At 44.5% G+C, this 19,146-nt stretch overlaps 1 protein-coding gene across 1 annotated transcript; it reads left to right on the top strand.

Moving 5' to 3' along the window:
* Window positions 1–1,543: 1,543 nt before the first annotated feature.
* On the top strand, window positions 1,544–18,924 carry LOC113211077 (uncharacterized). The gene is made up of 7 exons (XM_052269581.1): window positions 1,544–1,733; window positions 6,496–6,648; window positions 9,093–9,207; window positions 11,562–11,604; window positions 14,257–14,636; window positions 16,474–16,522; window positions 16,749–18,924. Exons 2-7 carry the CDS (start codon window positions 6,498–6,500, stop codon window positions 16,791–16,793), a joined length of 783 nt encoding a protein of 260 aa, XP_052125541.1. The 5' UTR covers window positions 1,544–1,733; window positions 6,496–6,497; the 3' UTR covers window positions 16,794–18,924.
* Window positions 18,925–19,146: the final 222 nt, after the last annotated feature.

Raw genomic sequence — 19,146 nt, 5'->3', positions numbered from 1 at the left:
TTGCGAAGCACACTCATGGCTGCAGGTACCTCACGTGAAGTGAGAAATCAGAATGCTGAAATTGACTTGGACGAGGATGACATTTTCATGGGGCTCCCTACTTTAAAAAAACAACACTTTTTAACTTTGACAAGCAACTCAAAGATGCAGCATTTGCAACTAGAGTGGTACTTTGCCCTATTTCCAAAAAGTTCTTTCATTGATTTTCAAATTACTTAAATTATTACTGTTAAATTAAAAATATTTTAATTTACTTTGTTTAGAAGGAGTTGTCCGTTCTCAGGGACAATGATCTTGGTACCTTTGTTAGAAAAGTTTTGTCGCGATACTTCTGGATGACCTTGCCGAAAGACTTAGCTAATATGGGGCAAAAGGGTTTGAAGATTTAAATTTTTGGAAGATTTTATTTAGTGAGTATTTGATTTGCATTAATAGTTATCTCAGCATATGACTAAAGAATGTCTTGTGGTTTTTTTCCCATTTTAACTTTTTCTTTTGTTTTCGCAGAAGTGGTTCGTTTATCAGACTTTAAAAATACTCCTGACAAAGTCATAATTTCTGAAGTCATGAATTGGCGTAGGTTGGCCAAGCAACGGTCTGAAGGAAAGGCACGAACAGCTGCAAATAGGGCTGGGTGAGTTCATTTAACTGTATTTAATTGAAACACTTTTGTTTTTATAATTTGCCTTCTTATTTCATACTTTGCATTTCATTTTCAGCCACCCTGAAAGACATCAGGAGGCAGATGAAAATTTTGGACCAAATCATCAGGTAAAGAGAGTTATATTGCAGTAGGAATAGCCGTTGAGCCATTTTCCATTACTTTTGTAAACAGCTATTGTAGAATATTTGGTGTTACAAAACCAGTTGTTTTATTTTTGCAGGAGAAATCTTGTTGAAGAATCTTTATCCTACATTGATGATGTAGATGTCTCTCTGGATGCATCATATTCTGGTTCTGATTCTTCCAGCCCAGCTGGGACAATAGTAGGGACGAAGCCTCTGGTTCTGAAAGGGGACAATATTAAGTTTTAAGTTACTTACTGTTATTTGTCAAAGAATTTTGGTGATTTTATTTTTAAGTCTGTCTTGTCTTAGTAAGACAGTCTTTGAAGGTTGTATTTTTCATGAATTGCACACTGTCTTTTTTAGCTTTTTATTAAATCTGTAGTCTCTAATTTTTTCACGAATTTTAACAAATGTTATGTTACATTGGCTCATCTAATAAAATGTTTGATTCGATACATATCTTGTACACCTCCTGTTGAGAATATACTTCTCGACTTCGTCCTATGCCCTATGACGCCTAGCGGTTAGGCAACCAAACACACGCTTGTGCTTGGCAGTGAACGGTATTGCCTATTGACCGGCGTCCAAGATCTAATGAGACGTCTATAAATGTACATCTACTGATATAGACGTCTTATCGACGTCTGTTTTCCGACTGGGTCCGCTGCTCATCCCAGCTCGCGAGCGCCAGCAATGCCGAGCCAAGCCTTCGGCACCCGACTGGGATGGTCGTCGGAACGGACGCAGAACGGGAGGAGGGGGCCGGGTGGGAGGTGTGGCCTTGGCCTGCGCCGCCGACGGCACCGAAACCACTCGTCGGCGTCTGCTTCAGTACGCTCCAAACACGCCCGATATTCGCCGTTGCCATTACGCGTGTTACGAGACGATTCTTCAAAGAAATCATTTTCGAGAGTATTGAGTTTCACTGCATACAAGTATTAAAGGTAAGCCGCAGGCAAGCGCCGAACGAAGCGAATCGTTAGTAATGTTATGATGGGAGAGCGGCGGGGCGGGCGCGGCCGGCCGGTGTTACACAATGTGGTGACGCCCGCTTCCCGGGCGATCGCTCTGCGGACGGGCCCCCCCCCCCCCCCCCGACCTACCTTTATGTCTCCCTCTCCCTTTTTATTCTCTCCCCCTTTTCCTCTCTCTCTCTCTCTCTCCATCTCCATCTCTCTCCATCATATTAGTAGTACGGGGAGTAAGCCACTCAACCTTGCATTTTACAGTAGAGCAAAACCGTTTTGGGGGTATGTAGTAGACACCCATAGGTCACTTTTAAGATGTGGTGCCCACCTCTACCCCGCGACTGGACCGCTCTACGGGGGTTGCATACCCAGCAGGGGCAAGACGCTAAAACTACCTGAAACAAGACTTTTTCTGGCCGATATTGGGCTCAACCGTTCCAGAAATGAGAAATATAACGAAATATAACGGCCTGGACACTCACTGAGCGGGTTGCCTACCTGTAGGGCGATAAAATATCGCAAAATCTTTAAATTACTTTCAAACTTCTTTGGCGGCTCATACGCGTGTTTATGTGTGTGTATGCGTATCAGAGGGTGGGTAAGAGTGTGTCAGAGTGTTTTGAGCCGTGTGTATGTGTTGGAAAATGGGTGGATGATGGGAGAGGGGGAACAACTCACTCGTAATCGTAAGCATGCAAACGCCTATATGCGCGTAGTGAGTAGTGCTTTTAAGAGAAATGGTTTCGCAGTAGAGCAAAACAGTTTTGGGGGTATGAAGTGGACACTTATAGGTCCCTTTTAAGATGTGGTGCCCACCTCTACACCGCGACTAGGACGATCTACGCGGGTTGCATACCCAGTGGGGGCAAAACGCTATAACCACGTAAAATAAGTCTTTTTATGGCGATATTGGGCTCAATCGTTTAATAAATGGAAAATATCACGCAGTATAACGATCTGGCACACATCGAGGGGGTTGCCTGCCTCTCAGGCGTTAAAATATCACAAAAACACGTTAGTTTTAATCATTAAATTTATGTATTATTAGAGAGCGGGTGCTCATGTAGTGGGGCTCTACAGCCCTTTTTGAGTATCCTCAATAAATCAAATCAAATCAAATCTCTCTCTCTCTCTAGATACAAAGTATCACAAAACTTTGAAAAGAAAATAACTGTAATGGGTTTAACAAATATTAGTTTGATAAGTGTTAAAATGTTATGTATTATTTCATGCCTGTGCGGTATAAGTAAGTCACTAAATAAACGAAAGTCGCGCTAGACGTTAAAGTAATTGATTACGTCTATGACGTTAAGGGAATAACAAAACCACTTATCGGTTACTTTAACTTACTTAAAGTTTTATTTGTGACATTGTTAGATTATTTAACAAACCAATCATATTCGTTATTAGAGGCACCGACACCCGGGGAAGGGGGGGGGGGGGCAGATCACTACCCCCATAACTTTTGGCCAAGGGGAAGAGGGGCAACGATAGCCAGTAAAATATTAAAAGGAGAAGGTAAAAATTACATTAAAAACCCTTTCTAAATCGATCCTGAGGTGTCAAATAAAACTGTTTGGATCTGGCTTTTTGCTCGCTTCGCTCGCGAGTTCACAACTCCTATGGCTTTTCTATTGCTTCAGCTTACAGTGTACTAACTTCAATGTAGCATACTACAACAGCTACAAGTACTTCTCTCATTATCGTTGCTTTGCATTGATACACCAAATCGACCTATTTTTTCTCGCATCAACTGATCTAAAATTCAAATATTGAGTCAAAATTTTTTCTCGACCGCTTTGCTTTTTTAAGGAAACATTAATACTCTCTAGCATTTCACCGTCTTCCTGTTATGAACATGTTAATTGCGATTTAGGAGTGGTTTTCTTCCAATTATCTGATTAATTTTCGGTCGATTGAGTGTCATTGACTTATAATAGGCCCACCCAAATTTCAAATAATGAAAAATGTAACACGCCCCTAGTAAGGTAGGCAACTTTCATAATTTCCCATATTTTGCCCCCCCCCCCCCCCCCCTGAAAAGTCGACGTGTCGGCACCATTGTTCGTTATGTTAAGTTACGGACCCCTGCTCTCTCTCTCTCTCTCTCTCTCTCTCTCTCTCTCTCCCCCTCTCCCTCCCTTGCGACCCCATGTATCCCCAGCTTTCTTTCCTTCCCTCATTTAACTTTGCGCATGTTTTTGAAATTGGCGAAGGCCGTTGGAGCGCTGGAGCACCAAGGGGCCGTTCACACACATGACGCCACTCTTTTTTACGGGTTTAGTAGGCGAATCGGAGACAAATAGGGTATTTCGCTGGAGGACATCAGGAACCAATAGATAAGAAAAGCATACTTCTGCGCGCCTCGTCGACTGACGTCATCGTCAGTGGCTGTCTTTATCGGGCATCGGACGTTTACAGTGTACACTGAGAAAAATGTTTGGTCACCACGGCCGAAAAAATTTGGTTGCTGTCACTAAAATGGTGTTCTATCTGCCCCCTTAGTCATAACCATAGAACGTTCTATCGTGCCGTCTGAGCGTTCAGACGCTCCAACCAAACACTCCAGCCAGCACAATAGAACGTTCTATCGTTACGACTAAGGGGGCAGATAGAACACCATTTTAGTTACAGCAACCAAAGTATTTTTCTCCGTGTAGTATTAGTATAGGGACGGGCGCGTTCCGCCCAGTGCGATAAAGAACTGCATCGGGCGAGTTGTAGGTAGAATACCGCAGGCAAACGGAGGGAAGGGAGAGCGAACGATTTCATCTGTCTCCCCTCCGCTCCGCCGGTAATATACTCGGTTGACCTAAGAGTCCGCTGCAGACACACCCCCACCTGCTCCCCTCCTCACATCTCACCCATATCGGGTCTATCGAATCGGAGGCCCGACAACACGACTGCAATCGGGTGGGCTGCGTGACCCAAGTTACGGGTGACTCCAGTTCGCTATGAAGTCGTGATAACACTTTTCGAATTTGAAGTTCAAGCTCGGGTCGCGCTGACTTGACGAACAGGCGTGCCCACACCCGCAAGCGGCGACAAACGTTTCTGGCAGAGAGACCCAAAACATTAAAACTGATAGAGCGACTGAACCTATTTCGGATCATATTTTTGTATTCCCGCCCTATACCAAAGCACACAGGTTTGAGAACAATCGCGTAGGAAGGCACCTAAAGGTTAGATCTTCCTTTGCAAAAAGCAATTTTTTTTGTTACCGGGCGCTCTGCAGATTCGCCTTTGTTCGCCGGACGCGTCGAATTAAGAAACCGATCAGCAGCAAACTTGGCAGTAGTTTTTAACTAGAATAAGTGAAACAGACGAGTAAACGTCATATTCTTGATCAGCTGGAATGCCTATTGCGGGAGATCGAGATTATGTAAGAGTATTTTTGACTAAATCGACATAAAATGCAGTGAAACTGGCAAATATGCCCCTGCACTGTCCTGGATGACCAAGGACCAAGTATGGATCCTAAAGCAGCCCTTTGAAATATCCTGTGACAAAACAAAGTAATAACCTGACTTGATATTAGATCGAAGCCACGTTTGAAAGGTGTTCTCTGGGCCTTCCCAGTCCCAAAATCCCATGGTGCTTTCCATGACCCATGGGTTGTCATGGAACGTCATGGAACAAAGGAGAACTTTCCATGTATTTTTTGCCGCTTTTCCATGAGTGTTTTTCCATGGGCATGTACTGAAACTCCATGGTGTTGGTCTCCATGCAACAATACTAAGCCCATGGACAACTTTACCTGGTAAAGCAAAGAGCAGAGTCTGTTGCTTAAGTCAAAGTCAGTCCTATAGATGATTACGAAGCATGTTTTTGGGGGGTCAGAACTGAGGCGTAGCCGAATCCGCTGTCTGTTTCAACGTAGCTACGGCCGTTTACGAGATAGCAGGAAAAAGTGCTCAAATTTGTATGAGATCAAAATGGCCCTACTAAAATTCGACCGAGGTGCTAGCCACCAAATTTTAGACCGATATTCAATTAAACACAGATTTTACAGCTTTCTCAACTTTCATGGGAATTTGTTTTTCCATGGAGTTGAGACCAACACCATGGCGAAAGACACACCATGGTAGCATATCCACTATTTCCATGATACGTCCCATGGAAAGTTAGTTCCAACTCCATGGTGACATAAATTTCCATGGGAGCCAAGCCGCTTCCTCATGGGAAAGAGGCTCCACATGGAAAGTGAGCAGCCACACATGGAAAACGGTCCTTCTGCCATGGAATAGTGTTCATGGAGTTCCATGTAGCGCATGGGATTTTAGGACTGGGTTCAACTAAAGATTGATACCTGAATTGGCGCGAAATTATGCGTACATACCAAGTAATGTCAATGTCAATTTGATTAAACCACAACATTCTCCCAACTCCTAAACAATGAATGTTCATGCTCAATTCGGCCGCGCGGGCCACGCGGGCCGCTTAGGCCGCACTAGGATGAAGCGACGGTATTTTCTGGTAGAAAACGACAAACCTTTTCACCAAGAAAATTAAAACCCATACATTTTAGCGAGGGAGCGTGTGTAGGTCTTATTGATCTGAATTAGGGGCTGATCCGAAACAGGTTCAGTCGCTCTATATTTTAGCGTCGGAGCGAGTGTAGGTGTAGGCCTTCTTGACCCAAAATAGAGCGGCACTTTGTCTACTGGTAGAGACAGTCTTGGAGATTACCTATAAAGATCCCATTTGAATATTTAAAATGTAGCGGTTTCTGTTGAAGCTATGGCTGACGGTGACATGCACGAGTTGGCGCTGCAGCTAGTGATGGACTGGCTGCCAACTCAAGACGTCGTCAGCGTTGGTCAAGTGTGCCGTAAGTGGCGGCAGGTTGCCAAAGATCCATTCGTGTGGCGGAAACGGCACGCACCCGACAGTAAGTATTTGCCAGTTCAATACTATCTTCTTCGTAGTGAGGTTCAATCTGAAAAATCGGTTCGAAATTCTGTAGTTACACAGTTATTTACAGATCACATGTTACAGAAATTTGTATCATGCACGTTACAGATTTTATTCTGTATCTGGATACGAAAATGCGTGATGCCGTAATAATGAACCCTCTTCCCCTGAGAACTTTTGTGTTAATGTTCCATTTGGTGTACTTTGGTGCAATATTTTTGACAGTGATTGTTTGGTAGAAGAGCAGAAAATTGATCCAAACAGTATCCGCGTCGCTCTAATTGTCAACCTGTTGTTTTTGTTGTAAGAATGGGGGCAGTCAAATTTTTAGGCCAGGTTCATTATCAGAAAAAATCGTGCATTTGCGTTCCAAATCGTCGTTAAATTGTCTGGATTGTTGTCCTGGCCCAACTGTGGTTCCTTCCGATTCTTTTCGGGCTGCTATACTATGGCCTATCACCGAGCAGAGATAACTGCTGAAACGGGTGAACAAATTTCATGATTTCTGTACCTTAGACTGAAAGGCACGCAGTTCAGCCGCCCGTTCCAGGACTCGCGCAGTTCCTATCTCAAGAGCGGTAAAGAACCTTAAGATACCCTGAAATTTCAAGTCGCTAGCACATCTCCTTCTAGTGGAACAGACAGGCAGATACACAGACAGACACGAGGTCGTTTGCATAAGCCCGCTGGATATAGCTTTTTCAAAGCAGAAGGGTGGGCTAAAAATCGAAGCTCTAGTGATAGTAGATAATCTAGGGACCCTAGAGCACATAGGAGGGTGTGGTTCGACGCCAAATGAGTGGTTTTAGAATTACTTCCGTTACAATTATACAATATGAAGCCTTTTTCCGATCTAATAGACCATTTGGTCATTTTCACCTTATTATCGCCAAGAAATACCCTCTAGCACCCAAAGGGTACAAGATAGAGCAAAACGGACGAAATTTTCTCCCAAGCGATTTTACTTTGACGAGTTACCCCTTAGGAACCCAGGAAAAAGGTTGTCAGAAAACGTTTATTTTAGGCCCTCTTGTTTTTGATTTTTTTTTAAATCCAATGTTGGAGCTAGAATGCTTCTCTTCGAACTCGACCTGTCTATTTAGCCCGCCCTTCTGCTTTGAAAAAGCTATCCAGCGGGCTTATGCAAACGACATCGTGTCTGTGTGTCTGTCTGTTCCAATAGAAGGAGATATGCTAGAGACTTGAAATTTTCAGGGTATCTTAAGGTTCACTCCTAGAGAACGAAACGCCTACGGCAAATCGTGGCAACCACCCCTAAGGATGTGAATGGGGGTACGCAAGGTTCAAATATTCGTCCAAAAAGTTATTTTATAAGTGTTCTCCTTAAGGGTAACTCGTCAAAGTAGGGCCCAGTGGACGAAACTTTCATCCGTTTAGCTCTATCACTTACCGTTTAGGCGCTGGAGGGTCTTTTTTGACGAAAATATGCTAAAAATTGCTGTAGTGAACGATAAGTTGTAGAAAAAGGCCCAAAAACTTCAAATGAGGAAAGAAACTCCTACCCCCAAAATAAAAACGTTTTGTAAGCAGAAGGGTTGGTTGTAGTCGCGGTGCTTCACCGCGTCGTTTTTCATCATTTGGTCATGTTCTTCAGCAAATCGCGTGACGAGAATGGTCGGGCCGCAGGTCCGTCCGACCATTGCCGCCGGCAGGCCAAGCAGGCCCGGCCCCTGCCGAACGGAGTTGCCGGCGGAGCGAAGCAGAGCTGGCAACTCCGTTTGGTGGAAGGGCGGGCCTGCTTGTTAAATCGACCCTGAAATTCCCAGGTTGCTATCTCAATTCTTTCTCGAGTCATCGTGTGGACACACAGAGAGACAAACAGAATGAAGCTTTTCCGGTTAGTGGAGTAATGGGCTTCGCTAATCGCTCAGCCAATGACTCTGTCACCGATGGAAGGGCCATCGGTCACAACCTGTCAAGCGTCTTCTAAGAAATTCCTCATACTGATTTAAATTTGGGTGGCTTAGCACTGGGGCGAGATGGGTCCGGGCGAAGTGGGCATGGGGCGAGTTATACCGTGGCGAGTTGTCGTAGATCCTCACAAACCTTTTTCAAAAGTAAACTCCTATGCCTTCTATTTTTCAACAATTGCTCTACAACCTTCATTCGGAGTCACACCATCATTCAACATTAATAATGTATCTTGTGTTTGCCAACCCCGAAAACCTATCTCGAAGACGAAACATAGAAGTTTCTCAAAGTTAAAAAAAAAATTGGACTGATTTTAACCTGAAAGTGCAGTGTTTTTTTAAATCACCCGTCATTCATTCTAAATAGTTGACTCATCCCTGATTGAGCAGTGAACCGAAATCCTTACACCACACTCGAGGAAGTTATTGTGGCCGGTTGAAAAATTTGCACCATTCATTCTAATTTGTATACTTTTTCCTGATTGAGCAGTGAACCGAAAACCTACGCCACACGAGAGGAAGTTATTCTGGCGGGTTGTAAAATTTGCACCATATGTTCGCAAGATGAGTGTGGAGCAGCCAGAAGGTCAACAGGATAAATCATGGTAAGATAAAAGTTTATTTACTCTTGCAAATTAGGTGGAAATCCACTTCTGCAAAACGACGCGCACGTGCAACAATATCCTATCTGTTTCGTTGCCCCGAAAGACTAACTTATCTGTTTTTCGGCGCTTTCAAAATAAGCGACATATTTGTGTCTTTTGGCCGTTTTCGGTCGTTTTCGATGGCGTTTGACGTATTTGATTGGGGGGAAGGTGGCGAATTAAAGTTTATTAGAAAGACAGCAATGTCGGGGTCGAAGTAATCAAAATTCCTTGAAATGTGGTCAAAATGTAACTTCTTTATTGTCCTCCGCACTAAAATCTTAACTTTAGGCCGCTTTATCTTCAAAAGTCTTTGTCGGAGAGAAAATCTGAAAGGTCCGAGCGTTACTTCTTTTTTCTGTGCAACATATGCGAATCAAAAACTACTTTCGCAAATACACTGGTCAAGAATATCCTCCAAAGGGGACGGAGGGAGGGAAGGACTCATTAAGAAGCTCGCGCTCTGAGCTGTCCCTGTGGCTCTAGACGTTGGTAGCACTGGCACCCCAGTCTCCATTAATATCACAGCTGTCAATTTCAAGTATGTAGTACCTTATTTCTCCCAGTAATCATCAAGGATCTGCTTGAAACTGCAAATTTTATGAAAGTATAACTACGTTTATCGAGAAAACAGTCTTATTAAGTATGTCAAAGCTATTATGACACCTTGTTTTGGTAAACGTTATTCGCTTGCTGACCCATAACCCTGATGTAGATACCACAAACTTAAAAGCCCTATGTCTTCAAAACGACGCACTGTAAAATGCTTGCAAACTATATTCTTCGCAACGTTGCAAAGAATTTGCGAGCTTTGTATTGCAAAGAATTGGTTCGTACTGCAAAGAAATTCCTTGCAAGTTGTCGTAATTGGCAAACGATGTGATTGCATCGCAAAGAAATACTTAGTTTACAATCTTGCGAAGAACTAGTTCGTATTATAATGCTTCAAAACTCTTTGGCAAGCTGGGGTAATTGTATACTTAAGTGACTCCTCGCCCTGGATTCACTCAAGTAAACCAATCGGAAAGGTATTTCTTAGTAGAATCCTGAACAGTATTTAGGCCTCGTGGTTAGTCAAGTCACGTCAAGTCAAGAATAACTTACGTTTACGGCTAGTCCTAACGTTGATCGCTCCGGCTGGGGTTTTTAAATCATTGCTCCTGAATCAAAGACTACACCTGATTCATAATATTAGGCTTTCTTTCTCTACCGTTGCTTAGATCACAGTTTTCACACTTCTCCAAAAATGCAGTGTGCAGTAATGTCACTCCGCGGTGCCAAAAAGTTGTCATAGTAGACCTATGAGCACACTTTATATTTTACAATTGTACACGTCTTGGTAGTGATCCCGCAACCCGTGCGGTGACAACCATGTTTTTAAAACTGCGAATAAATTTCGTATGTATCAAAAATGATACGTTGTGACTGACACTCCCGTACAGTTCCTGTAGTGTTGCGGGTGCTCTGGACTAGCCCCATATGCTACGCATGTCATCCACAAGCCTCACCGCGTATCAATGTACCATGAAAATCACATTGAAAAAATGTCATAAAACGACACAACATGGGCCTCTACGTCACGCAGTATCATTTTTGATACACACAACTTTGCAAGCGTGTCACAATGCGAGTTTTTGAGATATCCTCGATCTATCTTCAGCGCTGCTTACTTCATACCTTTGCCAACAAAACATGAACACTACCATGAAAAGCCGACCCCCCTACCTGCAGCTATAGGTGCTGCAGTTAGGCGCTGCATGAACCCTCTCGCAGGCCTGTTTTTGGCGCTCCACAGCAACCCAGCCAAAGCACTCATGAGGTCGTAAGTGGTATGGATAGAGTCGTCTGGACCTCCTCAAACATATCCATAACAAAAACACGATGTACCTCACAAGTAGACGGCTCCAGGCCGTGTTTTAGGAGGTGCATCAAATTTGATACTCTGTGACGTAAAGGGTTAATGAAAAGAAGACAGACCTGCAGAGATCGTCGAAAAACAGATAGGCTAGTCTTCCAGGGTAGCGAAACACATATTGTTGCACGGACGCGTCGAAACAGAGAGGATATTGTTGCACGGACGCGTCTAAAACCATTAGATTTTCCTTTTCCATGGTGATGGCTCTCCCATGGAATTAAAAAATATCTTTGAAAATTATATTGTAAAATCTGGGTTTAGAACAGAATTGGTATGTGCTAAATTCCTGCAAACTAATCTTTAACCTTGGTGATAAAGTGATGATGTCATCTTTTTTATTGGTTTTATGACAGTTAAGATTGCGTCCACCATCATTCACTTACTGTGGTTTCCTTCGCAGGGCTGCCTTCTATGAGAAGCTGGGCAAAGAGATCTCAGTAAAGGTACGTCCATCCATTGGAGTTTCACCCCCGCCCCTCCCTACACACAGACACACATTTAAAGTATTATTGGCTGAGCGATAGCGAAGCCCATTACTCCACTGACCGAAAAAGCTTCATTCTGTTTGTTTGTTCGTTTGTCTGTGTTTCTGTCCGCGCGATAACTCGAGAAGGAATTGAGTTAGCGATCTGGGAATTTCAGGGTCGTTTTGTATCTTAAGATGACAGATCAAGTTCGAAGATGAGCATTCTGTTTGGTCTGGTCTGGCGTACATATAGCTAGTTTTAAATTTCTCCTAATTGACGCAAGATCGTAAACTCAATATCACACCTCTTGAGAAATATCTACGACTAAGAATGTTTGGAAAACAAATTTACCTATTGGTATATTTTGAAATGACTCTGAACGTCAAATAAAAGGAAGAAACAAAATGTTTTAGGCCAGGGGTTTTTAGCATCGAAGCGGACACATTTCGTTAATGGTGTGTGCCTGCCACCATAAAATAAGCCAACTCTTCTGCCCAGAAGAACATTTTGAGCCAATGGCTTTACTAACAAGGGAAAGTTTTCCTGTGATACAGTCAGATTTCAATGGCGCTTTAGAGTGTACCTGTTTGCACCCCTTGACACTACGATACCTCAGAGCGAAAACCGCTCAGTCTGCCAGAGCGCTACGACAACCGCTTAGTCTGAGGAGCGGTTTGGACAACCGCTCATTCCGTGAAGGCGCTTCGACAACCGCTCAGTCAGCCGCCCCGCCTCAACAACCGCTCAAATGACTTGTTTGACACTTTTCATGTTTTGACCGATTCCGACTTATTAGGCCATGCTCTTTTCGATGGTGCAATCCAAACTTTTTCGTCAAAAAAGTCATTTGAGCGGTTGCTGAGGCGGGTCGGCTGACTTAGCGGTTGTCGGAGCGGCTCCGCGGAATGAGCGGTTGTCCAAACCGCTCGGCAGACTAAGCGGTTGTCGTAGCACATCGGTAGACTGAGCGGTTTTTACTCTGTGGTAGCGACTAGTTTTAGCTGCCTGAAGGGAGTTTAAAGGTCATTTTGCTCGAATTTCATCAAAAATTCACTAAATTCATTGCTTTATTGCCATCTTTTCATGCACATATCTCCGGAACCGTTTGGGCTACAGCGCACATATTTTGCAAAGAATTATCTTCCAGTTAGCACCTTCCATGAAAAATATTTGAACAAAATCAGTAGGGGTCACCAAAAGGGGTCCAGGATGTAACCTCGTCTCGGGACCCATTTTTGCGACCCTCTTCGATTTCGTTCAAATTTTTTACAAGTTAAGAACGTGCAGAACTATCGTCCCCCTCGAAATCTGTTTGCTTAGCTGAAACGGTTCTGGAGATATGTGCATTGTAGGCTGATAATTAGGTTAAAAATCCTGCGAATTTTCAATGAAATTCGCGTAAAACGACCTTCAAACAGCATACAGAAAGCTAAAACCAATGGAAAACCTTATCTAGGGGTGGAAATAGCAAGGGGCCGTTCACGCAAATTTCGGGTGGTTTTGACTCTCCCCCCTCCCCCACGTCACGCGGCTAACCTAACCTTCTAATGCTTTCAGGATAGGACCGTCACGCGGGCAGAGACCCCCTCCCCCCCGTCAGATGCGTGACGTAATTTGTGAACGGCCCCCAACACTTTAAAGCGCTATTGTAATCTGACTGTATCACCGGAAAACCTTCCCTTGTAAGACATACTGACAATTTATTTTATTTATTTTCATTTTGTTTTTTTTTTGGGGTGGGGGGGGGGGGCTCATTTTGCTAAGAAATACTCCATTTAGTGCCCAATTGGTGAAAGATGGAGCTAAGCAAACGAAATTTTCGGCTAAAGGATTCAAGTTTAATGAGCTACTCCCTAGGAAGCCATTTCAAAGAGTCAAAACAATCATTTAATTTTTTGTGGCCATTTCTGTACGAAAGACTCCCTTTAGCGCCTAAACAGTGAGAGATAGAGCCGAACGGATTAAATTGCAGGTCCTAGGGACCTATTTTCGTGATTTACTTTTCAGAAGGATATATCAAAGACCCGAATCGAAAACTTCCTTTTTGGGCCCTTTTTGTTGAAAAAAAAAACTCTAGCGCCTAGATGGTGAAAGATAGAGCCAAACGGGCGAAATTTTAGTTGAAAGGGTTCTACTTTCTCGAGATACCCCTTAAAACACCATAAAAAAGTAGTTTTTTTCTCCTACTTCGTGTACTCCTTTATTCCCCGTCAGACCCACTCAGGGCTGGTTGCCAGGATTTGCACCAACCGTTTGGCTGTCCAGAAGTGACAACAATGATAGGCTGAAATTTTCCGACCTCTGCCTCACGTCTTGGGGGACGAACTGACAGGCAGACAGACACAAGGGCGATGGCATAACCCCGCTTATCTAGCGTTTACGAAGCAGAAGAGCGGGCTAACTTATATAGCTTTTACAAAGCAGAAGAGCGGGCTAAAAACCCTCAAAAATTTGAACTTTGATTTAGTTTAAACATGGCTCTGTGTATTTTATATTTAGATATGCTGTTGTACCTGTCGAGTTCTACAAAGATCACCGGGTCCCATTTAGTTGACAATATTTTCCTTCCTGATCGGTTGTGTACTGGAGTAACTGTGTTTACATTGCATCTTTATTCACGTGTCTCAGGCTCGCGGCCTCCGCATACGATATGGACTTGAAGGACATCCTACACCTCAATGGGTACACAGGATGCTACGTCGCCTCGGCCCGCACCTCGATATGCTGGAGGTGGAGAACCCAGGACCGGAGGACAGTGCCGTTATTCGAGACTTAATCCTGGGCGGAAGCTCGGGTCCTCGGATTCTTCATACTAGGACGTGGACGGACCAGCTCACAGATGTGGAGGCGTGGCCGGCTGGAGAGACGCCGGCATTGGATGTGCTCCACATCTCGCTTGTGTTTGCAGGCAGAGAGCTCGTGCGCGTGTTGGGACGTACGGCCTCGCGCCTCGAGCTGGAAATAGACACAGATCACATCATTGTGACCTCTGCACCACAAGACACAAGGTACGGCAACAGAGAACAGACTAACCATTTATCTATGTACTGGCTGACTGAGGTAAAATGCAACTTCAACTATAAGTCTCAAAAATTGCAATAGATGTGACTATTATTTCGCCAAACAATGTTGAGAACACCTTAGCTTCACCTTAGCTCGACTCGTGTGTGAGCGCCGCAGGCCTAGCTTTGTGTGCGCCACGCGCGTCGCAGCGTAACAGTGTTTCGTGATATATCGCGAAGCCTGTTACGCGAGACGTGGTCTGGCGTACATATAGCTAGTTTTACAACACATGTCCACACTCGCAATCTCTAGGCATACGCCTCTCAAGTCATGTTTTGTGTAAAACCGTAGCATCTTTTAGTTGCACTAAAATTCAGACTACGAGAGTATCGACTAAGCCCCAAGCTTGTGTCGTGCTGAACCAAAACCGAGGGGGAAATCACTTGCGTATTAACCCGTTCACCCAGGCCTGTACTAAAGACGTACTTATTCGTACCAACAGCGTAATAACGCGTACTAATGGTAGGAATCAAGCGTAATGGTGCCGTAATAACATTATTTTGAAAACCTGATGGAAAACTTTTCAAAAAAAGGGTGCACTAAAGTGTATTAACGTTCTAACTCGTACAATTTGATCTGGAGTGATTGCCCCCTCGACCAAAACGATAATTTTTCACGGAAAATTGCTGCTTTTGTATACTTGCATATCAAATTACCTACGAAAAGCAGCCTAGGAATTTTGTTCGTGTCATTTTCGTTGTTTCTCATAACGATAATACCGCATTATAACGTCGTTCCGGATCTAGGACAGCTTTTCTTAACTATCTCACCCCATTGCCATTTCGTCCCAGCCCAGATCGCCCCAGTACTACTTAGCCCCAATAGCGTGTTCCAGGCTATCCGAAACGGAAATAGGAAAAGAACAAGCTCACTGACTTTTCTCGTTCCGTAATGGCTCTTATTGGTCGAGCTGATCACGTCCCTCTACGGCTTTTCTGGTATAAAAAACTGTCAGATCAGTTTCGAGGTCCCCTCCATATCTGAGAGGTTAGAATCGGACCTAACGACCATGGTATTTATCATACTGAACAGGCGGAAACAGATAAATCAGTGAGTTTGTTCTTTTTCACTTCCAATCTAGATAGCCTAGAGCACCCTATTAAAGTTGATTTTTTAAGGGATTTTCAAAAAAAATTATTTAGAAGTAGCCATGTAGATTGTTGCCGACGGCCTTCAGGTAGTCGACGGCGTCGTCGCTCTTTTCGTAGTCGTGTAGCTATACCTCCTCGCAGAGCTGCCCCAGAAACACGAAGAGCGATGGGTAATGCTACCCGATGAGGGAAGACAGGCGCCTTTACCAGGCCTCGCAGAAATTTGTGATTCTGAGCAGCCCCAATAGGTCCGTTCGTAGCAGTTCCACAGTTCACGGGGGGAAAAGGCAGAAGACCGTCTGTGAACTCGACAGCCTCGCTGTCCTTCCAGACGTACACAAAGGGCCAGCACAGTGACGTATTCGAGCGGTTCGTAACGTGACTTTTCTCGGCACCGTCCACCGGGACGAACGCCAAGGAGATTAGGGCGTGGGAGTCTATCCAGATCGCCTCGATGAAGTTCCATAAAAATGAAAAGGGGCGGGAATTTGAAAATTTGGCAGATTGGGGCGAGTTTGCTAAACCTTGCATTCAGTACTCACCTAAACTCGGGCCGAATTAGCCTCGGGGCGAGTTGTGTACCTGGGGCGAGTTAGCTGGGGCAAAATGTCCGACACCCTGTCAGTTCATTGGTTACAAAAAATCATGTGTACACTTTTCAAAAATTTACACTGTGTGCTTCTTATTACAGTTCTGGATCAACTCTTCCACCAGAGCCAAGACGACATCGTTTCGCAGGGGTAGGTTTTAAGAAGATTTTGTCTTTACAAATCGATACGAATACGTTCAAGTGTTTAAACCACAGCGGCCACAGCGCAGTGACTTTGCAGGGACGTTGCACCATACGGTCCGTTTTTTTTCCGTTAAATTAAAATGTTGATCAGAAAAGAAACTCGGTGTCACTGATCACGTTCGGTTTTGTGTTCCTTTTATAAATACCTGTACAAAAAAATGTGTCTCTTTCAGAGACATCGCCCAGACTCCGCCGAGGCTATCGCAAGCAACGCCTGAGCCTGTGCTGCAACTCAGAGACACTTAAAATGGCTTTCGGAAGGATCTTTTAAGGCCAAAAAAAGACATCCTAAAGCGAGCATGCGGACACCGAGCAGACTATCGAGAGACTTTAGAGGGACTGCCCGAAGACAACGCAGAGACTGCGAGTAGACTTCGTGGAGACATCCAGGACTATCAAGACATCCCGGAGACACTATAGAGACATCCAGGAGACACTGTAGAGACAACGAAAAGACAAAATATAGACAGCCTGAAGACAGCACAGGTATCTCTGCATCAAAGGAGGGATCCGCCTAGTCATCAACTGCATGTGTCCGCCGTGGCCCTGTGGATACCGTGCTGCGCTCCGACACCGGGAGGGCGGGGGTTCGAGTTCCGCCCACTGCGACGTGTTCGCCTCTCTCCGTGCGCGTGTTCAGGCGGGTCGATGTACCGTGCGCATCACGCGGTGTGCCGTGCTGTTGAAATCCAGTACGCATCGAATTTTTCCGCGCGCTGTTTCTTCGTGACCGGAGGACGTCTGTAGGTTGTTTTCAGGCTGTCTTTATTTTGTCTTTTCGTTGTCTCTATAGTGTTTCCTGGATGTTTCCATACGGTCCCCTGAATGTCTCTACAGTGTCTCCTAGATGTATTTACGAGTTCTCCTTGCAATCTCTGCTTTGTCTCCTCTGAAATCCGTTTTGTGATACTTTTACTGAATTTTTGCGATAACTTGTGTTTTGCGATTCCCACGCTAAACGGTTTGATAACCCCCAAAATTGTGAAAAAAGTACCACAATAATGTGATACTTTTATAACATGTTTGGGGGTTATCATGCCCTTTAGCGTGGGAATCGAAAAACACTAGTTATCACATGGTTTCATTGTTAAAAGTATCGCAAAACCAGCCCTAGTGTCCGGGTAGTCCGAGGAGTCCCCAACTGTGGTCTGCCGGTGTACACACACTGTAAAAAGCTTACGAACTAAATACTTCGCAACGTTACGAACAATTTTCGTTGTATGTATTGCAAAGCGATTGTTTGTGAGGCTAGACAGGGTCTTACGAACAATCGGTTTGCGTTACGAACTATTTGTTTGTAAGCTTACGGACAATTAGTTCGGTTTCCCTGGTCTTCTAGAGGTTTTCTTAGTTTTCTTACGTTTTATTCGGTCTTCCTGAGATTTCTTTGTAAGGGATTTCAAAGGCTTCATGAGGTTCTCTTCGATTTTCTCTTGGTTTTCCTGGGTTTTCTCTTGGTCTTCCTTGATATTATCTTGGTCTTCCTTGTTCTTCCTGGCTTTCAATTGCCAATTTTTTCCTTGTCTTCCCACAACTTTTCTGGTCTTCCTAGAATTTTTCTGTTCTTCCAACGAATTTCTTAGTCTTCCCCTGATTAATGCGGTCTTGCCGGATACTTTTCTGGTCGTCCGGAAACTCTTTGGGTTTTCCTTTAAATTTTTGAGGTGAAAGTAAGTTAGGTCTTTCTTGTATTTTTTTCAGTCTTCTTAGGTTTTATTAGGTCTTCCTAGGTTTTCCACGTTTCTGGGCTGCCAGTGTACACGCTCGAACCTAGTTGCGGGGGTAGTCTCTGTAATGTCTCTCGATAGAGTGCTCGGTGTCCGCATGCTCGCTTTAGGATGTCTCTTTTTGGACTTCAAAGATCCTTCCTAAAGCTATTCTAAGTACCTCTGACCTCTGAGTTGCCACAGCACAGGCTCAGGCGTTGCTTGCGCTGGCCTCGGTGGAGTTTGAGCAATAATTAGGTTGTTTCATTTTGAGGGGTCAAGTCACCAAATTTTCTGAAGCGAAGTTCTTTTGAATGTTTATAGCATGCCGATACTCATGGAGCAAATCCGGGGTCTGTGCGATGAGGGGAACCAGGCGCAACCCGCGCTTAAAGTTTTTTGGGCGATTTAGCGGGTATCTCGACTGACATGTTCTCGGTCCCGCTGTGCCGCGGCGCCACTGTCGCCGACCGCACCCCGTCGTGTGGTGACTACCTATGGTATGTACTTTCTTTCAGACATGGTCCGACCCGCCATCCCCACCCTCTTCAGGAGCCAGGGCGTAAGTACTCAAAAACCGGGTATCTCGCTCTAGGCCGAGTACCGTTGATGATATAGAAACGCCGCCTGCTCGTAAACGGGGCCTGGCCGAGGGGCTATCAAGGCCCGAATAGCGAGAGCATAACGTTTTCCTGCGTCATAGCAAAAATGCGAATGGAAGGGTCTGAGTGCCGGGAGACACATATATAGTATACTATATCGCCTACCGTCTCTGTTTCCCGCCCGCCGTTTGAATGTGTCTCCCGGCACTCAGACCCTTCCATTCGCATTTTTGCTATGACGCAGGAAAACGTTATGCTCTCGC

This window comes from Frankliniella occidentalis, unplaced genomic scaffold (assembly GCF_000697945.3).
Source record: "Frankliniella occidentalis isolate FOCC.00 unplaced genomic scaffold, Focc_3.1 Scaffold96, whole genome shotgun sequence".
NCBI classification, from domain to species: domain Eukaryota; kingdom Metazoa; phylum Arthropoda; class Insecta; order Thysanoptera; family Thripidae; genus Frankliniella; species Frankliniella occidentalis.
This window is presented reverse-complemented; position numbering and strand designations above follow the sequence as displayed.

Coding starts and splice junctions, on each gene's coding strand:
- LOC113211077 (XM_052269581.1), top strand. CDS start 6,498: ATGGCTGACGGTGACATGCACGAGTTGGCGCTGCAGCTAGTGATGGAC. Junction 9,208..11,561: donor GGTCAACAGGATAAATCATG/GTAAGATAAAAG, acceptor TTTCCTTCGCAG/GGCTGCCTTCTATGAGAAGC. Junction 11,605..14,256: donor GCAAAGAGATCTCAGTAAAG/GTACGTCCATCC, acceptor CACGTGTCTCAG/GCTCGCGGCCTCCGCATACG.